The following is a 5,759-nucleotide window of genomic DNA, read 5'->3' on the forward strand; positions in this document are numbered from 1 at the left end:
CATTCGTGTTGTTCCTCTTTGACATTCTCCTGTGAAAATGTACTGATGTGTTTTTCCTGCCGTACTGAAATCCACTGGTTTTGATTATCCATTACATGCCTCATAAGAATTTGATTAATTGACAGTCTTGTATTAAGATCTATTGGAGACCCTACGTAAAAGGGCTACATGCTAAAAATTAATTTGGGCTGACATTATATTCAGAATTCTAACTTTCAATTCAGAAATGTGTTTAACTTCCTTTTCAACGTGATGTGAGAAACTGGGAGACAAAAACACAATTAAATGTAAAATTTATTACGCAAAATGTACAACAGCTGCTGAAGCTATTTTACAGCTCAAATATAGAGATTTTTTTATTTTACTTCCACCTTGTGAAATATAATATTCAACTTAGTTTGAAATTCTGTCATGAACTCTGAAAACATTCATAAAAAACACACTGGCTCACATTGAACAGCTTTTCAAAGCAGGAAAGCTGACCTAAAGTGCAGTTTGAATCAGCATATAACAGGATGCTCAAAATAACAAACCATAATAAACAGTTAAAAAAATGTTTAACAGAATTTCTTCCCGAAATACATTTGTAATGTTTTGAGGTTGCTGCACACTGCTCTACCTCCTACAGAGCGTCATTCAACTCAACAAATCAAAACGTTTTCATCAACCTCTGAAACCCGACAGCTGTTCTTCTGTGTCTCCATCCGACCAACGTCTCCTGCACTCATTCAAACAAGACAAAGTGCATTCCACTTATAGAACTAAGAACTGCAACACATTCAGTTTCCTTCTTCCATAGTCTTTCATAACTATGGGAAAATAAAAAGTTGTAAGTTCTCTTAATAATCGTGCAACTAAGAAAAATATGGCATTTGATGTGGCTCGAGAAAAAACATTCGATTTTCAAATTCTTAAAAAAAAATCTATAATGAACAAGAAATCTCCTTTTAGACTAATTAACCTTGTTTAGCACCAACAACAGCTCCAACATCTGAACATTGAAAGGCTGTACTGCTCTTCAGAAGTGTTTGATAACAGTGCTTGCTAAGGTCTTCTCTGGTCTGGTATCCATAGGTTTGAACCTCACAATTAAAACAAATGACTGACTTCAGATCAGCTCTCCTGCTTAAAAAAGTAATCGAGTAAATGTGGCCTGAAGAGACAAACGTCAGGATGGTTTGGAAGAGTGGGATGACATCATCAGTATGAGCCTCGCATCCCGCTGCCCCGCGAGCGTCCGCCCCCCCCTGAGTTATCGTAGTAGCCCCCACCACCACGACCTGAGAGGGATAAGGAAAGAAAGTTAGTGTAAAAATGTGTGAAGTCATTTCTAATGAGATTTTAAGAAAATATATATATATATATATATATATATATATATATATATATATATATGATCAAAACTAACAGCAAACTTCTATTTATCATGAAAGTGAAACAACTCACCCATTTCAGCGGCTCCACTGGCCGTTGAATTAAGAAACAGCTCGATGTAGCGGTGCTCTGTGGAGAAAATATCAATCCATTAATCATACTGAAGAACTGGTGTTTCTGCTGCTGTGATGGTGTGTTCCAGTCAGCAAGCCCTCATTACAAAAGAGAACACAGCCAGGAAAGTAAAAGGCCCACCTGTGTACGATATATCTAGAATTTCTCCCCACTTTACCTTGCCGTCAGATGGCCCTTTCCCACAAGGAACAAAAGACCGTTATCTAGCAGGTATCAGTTATAGACCAGCACCTTCTGTGCTCTGTGAGGTGAAACGGTTGTTTTGTCCAAGGACTTTGGTGGCTTTGAATAGAGCATAGATAACGTCTTCAGTTGCCCAAAGGCTGTCTGACAGCAAGGTAGAGCGGTGAAATCATTCTAAATATACCGTACACTTGAAATCCTATAGCTTTTTAAAGTGGCTCAAATAAATGTTTCCTCGTCCCACAGCAGTTAAACCCCATTTCAACTATACATAGGCAGCTTATCTGTTGATGTTGTGCTATTATTAATGCTTTTCTTATGAGAGACAAGTTGAAGAAAATAGAGGAGGACATACGCATGTGGTTCTTGTCTTTGGACATGGCTGACACAGCGTCTTCATGGCAGCGAAACTCCACATCGGCTTCCCCTGTGGACTTCCCGTTAGGAGCCACATCGATGTGGACCCGCAGTGGATTCAGAGGAGAGAAGAACTACAGGAACAAAGAGAGATACATAAACTATTAACACAGGCATGCACACATGACTCGTTTAGTGTTTTCTCAAATGTAGTAGCTCACTGGTCTTGGTGACGGACACCACTCTAGTATGGCGTAGAATCATAGGTAATGGTATATATGATGTTTTGCAGTACTTCCCTGCAGTATATATCCATTTTATGATGTAACAAGTTAGTTAAAGGGTCCTGGTTTCTGAAGCAGAATATTTAGGATGGATTGGTCAAAATGAATCTGCAAGCTTCTGTTGTGACAGAGTTAGCTTCAGATCTGATGGTCACGACTGAAATTCCACAAAAGGAGATTGAACCGCACAATGATGCCATCATGATGTATAACCTTACTATCACTGGGACGTTTTCTTCTTGGGGAAACTCAAGTGATTTTAAAGTCTTTTAGACCCTGCACTACACAGAGCCTTTGTTTGCACGTCTACAAGAGAAATAACTGGTCTCAGTGTGTGCTCTTACTTTAGCGATGTCTCCCTCTGTGGCGCGGAAAGGTAAGCCCCTCATATGAACAAAATGGCCGTTGTAGAAGCCTGTAGAAACATCACCTTGACCACCGTAACCGTGGCCTCCCATCCCTGAGTCAATCACACACAGACATCCACAGATTAATAATGCATCATTTAGGAATGTAGAACAGAGAAATAATCTGATACCATTGTTTCATTTACTTAATGGCAATAGAACATATCAACATAGCGTGAAACCTTCATATAGCTTTCCATGAGAGATTACAAGGTCACAATCAGCTGCTTTTAGAAAATCCAATCCTAATTGTACTTCTTCACTCTGACAATGTAAAACGTCTTCATTTTTAGGTTCAGAACGTTTTAAATGCATGCCACACCTTGATTCATTTGAAAGAGGAACAATGTTAAAGTATCACTGACAAATGTCAACAAAGCAACAACTGGAAGACATTTCAGCTTCAGCAGGGATTCTCAATATGAAGAGGCATTTCTTCAGTGTTGCTGAATGCCAGTGAGAATGACTTTACCTCTTCCTTCTCTCTCTCCTCTCACTCGCTCATCAAACATGCCGTTGTCAAAGCAGCAGTTGTTGAAGCTGTCAAATTCACCGTAACCTGGACACAGACGAACACAGCAAAGTTAAGCAGGGCTCATTCTTTTACATCACTAACTGAATAACTATCTCGGCAATTACTTTATAAAAACAACACCGGCTCCTCAGGATTAAATATCATTGTTGTTCTACTGTCTTTAGCACGGTACAATTACACCTTCTTAGAAATACAGAACTGTTCTTACCTCCTCCATAGCCCCCCCCGCACCTCATGGTGTCCATCAGAGCCCCCCCGCGGCCAGGCTCCGGCGCAAAGAAGCCTCTTCTGGGGCCCCCCATCATGGGTCTGTCGTAGGGCCCCGGCCTCTGGGCTCCCACCCCCTGGTGGGGCAGCTCGTAGTAAGCTCTGATCTCATTGCGATTGCTCTTAAAAATCTCTATGTACCTGCAATGCAAGCGGCCCATGAGGTGGGGGCGGGGGGGGGCAGAGGAGAGGGTTAGGGAGCAGAAATGGCTGAGCTCGGGTACATAAACAGATATTTACAGAGAGAGAAGGTAAACAAACACAAAACAAATATTCTAAATAGTGGTCTAAGTACTTTCTCAAAATGAAGATATCTCATCATTAACTGGGCTGTATTAAATAGGGAAACCCCTATAGCTCTAGATTTTACATGTTGCATTCAAAAAGTAGTTAGGAGCTTTAATGGTAGAGGCTTCCTTGACTAACCTCCTCTATACTATGCTTAATCCCCTCTGCAACAGCAATCTATCTGTAAAATGTAATAAAAGTTCTAAATAAAGTGCCAATAACATTATTTAATATACCCAAATGTTGCTCTAAAAAATAATAGCTCTCTTAGACTACCAACACATCTGCATATGGCATAAAATACTCACACCAATTTTCATTTATAGATTAGTTAAATTACCTTTCATCCCATTATTCAACATCTCACCATTGTTACAATACATAAACCCAGTAAACCCATCCCAATAACCATATCAATAATTATCACATGACCCACCCAATTCATATTTATCATTGTTTTACCATTATTATTCTAGCACACCAACCCATGCTTATCATTCAACCATCACAGTACCCATCCCATTAATACCATAATTACTCTTATAAGACCACCCATTAAACACTGCATTAGAAGCCCATCCCAGCCAGCCCGTCCCCTTCCCATCCGTCCCACCTGTGCCCTATTCTTTCCTTGTGTTTCCCCAGAGCCTTTTCTGCTATCTCCTTTGAGGCAAACTGCACGAAGGCTTCCCCTGTGCTCCTCCCCTGGCAGTCCACTGGCAGAGTAATCCCATTTGGCACGATTCTCAACCCTTCAACCCAAGCACACATAAATACAGAGGTCGGTAGGGAGACTGATAGATGTATGGAATATATATAACAAAACCCACTGCATATCTGGAGCTTTCAGGGTTAATGTACGTCATGAGGGGAAATGTAGTAGTATCTGATAAGACAGCATTAAAAGAAGCGTGAATTTAAACTTGTAAGCTGTCGGCAGGGGGATGAAACAAATACTGGGTTGTAGTCTGCAGCTATAACATGTAGGGGAATGCAGGTGGAAAACTAGCACAGCCTATCGTCGTTAAATGCCCTTTAGGAGGCATGACATCAAGGTCATGGAATATGCAGGTCAAATAAACTGTTGACGTAACACAAACAGAGTAACAGCAGGGCTGCACAATATGTCACAATCATTGAAAACTTGTGCAATTCTTTTTTATTGGTGTACTTTATGTATTTTTTTATACAAGCAATTTATTGTATTTTAGCCGAAAACTACAAGAAGAAAATAACGCATATTTTCATATTCTGGTTGATTGTGCAGCCCTGTGTAAGAGGCACACTAATTCCTAATGATGACAGATTGGTAAACAGTGTATACTACTACAAGAACATGACACAGACATTTTGGCAAAATAATACAACTTTGTAATACAAGTGAAAAGGACACATAAGAAAAGATAAATGTGTCAATGTTTATGCTTATGTTGTGGTGTGTAGGGTGATCAGGAAAGTGGAAAGCAGCGTCAAATTGTAGTTGGCAGTGGTTTGAATTTGTCATGATACCCGTCAGAAGCAGTACGTAAATGTAAAGTTGATTGTTGTACCAGTTTTTTACGAATATATTAAAAAACATTAAGACGTGATAATGAGATGGCTTTCAGTTCTACCTGGGCCTTTAGACTTTGAACAATGTAAGGAGACATTTTATGCGACACAGGGCTATACTTATATCAACAAGAGATGAGTGAAATGTTTGCAGAGCCTACATTCATCTGACAATCCTTCTAGTGGTTGTCTCATTTCATTGTTGCTCTTTTGCACATTTGAACCCTAGCTGTAGTTCTGCACACTAACACTGTGGTGTAGATAATAATAATAAGTCTGTAGAAAAATCCCTCAGATTGAAATACATTGTGGAATATCAGTACAATGCAATAACAGTTACAGAACTTTAAATGTTCACGTACCTGAGAAGAACTGAAC

The 5,759-nt window shown here is 39.7% G+C and overlaps 1 protein-coding gene across 2 annotated transcripts in view; it reads right to left on the reverse strand.

Annotated features, from left to right (window-relative positions):
- Positions 1-276: 276 nt before the first annotated feature.
- Positions 277-5,759, reverse strand: part of hnrnph3 (heterogeneous nuclear ribonucleoprotein H3 (2H9)) — an 8,442-nt gene continuing 2,959 nt past the window's right edge. Inside the window, exons 4-11 of one of the 2 annotated variants that reach the window (XM_034224358.1) lie at positions 5,744-5,759; positions 4,444-4,582; positions 3,484-3,683; positions 3,213-3,299; positions 2,678-2,793; positions 2,048-2,183; positions 1,447-1,503; positions 277-1,280 (exon numbers count right to left, since the gene is read on the reverse strand). The exon at positions 5,744-5,759 is cut by the window's right edge and continues 128 nt beyond it. In XM_034224358.1, the coding sequence (XP_034080249.1) occupies positions 1,201-1,280; positions 1,447-1,503; positions 2,048-2,183; positions 2,678-2,793; positions 3,213-3,299; positions 3,484-3,683; positions 4,444-4,582; positions 5,744-5,759 (831 nt within the window). In that variant the 3' untranslated portion in view covers positions 277-1,200. The remainder of the gene's footprint in view (positions 1,281-1,446; positions 1,504-2,047; positions 2,184-2,677; positions 2,794-3,212; positions 3,300-3,483; positions 3,684-4,443; positions 4,583-5,743) is intronic. The other variant, XM_034224359.1, reaches the window with a different exon arrangement.

Source organism: Gymnodraco acuticeps, unplaced genomic scaffold (genome assembly GCF_902827175.1).
Source record: "Gymnodraco acuticeps unplaced genomic scaffold, fGymAcu1.1, whole genome shotgun sequence".
Taxonomy (NCBI): Eukaryota; Metazoa; Chordata; class Actinopteri; order Perciformes; family Bathydraconidae; genus Gymnodraco; species Gymnodraco acuticeps.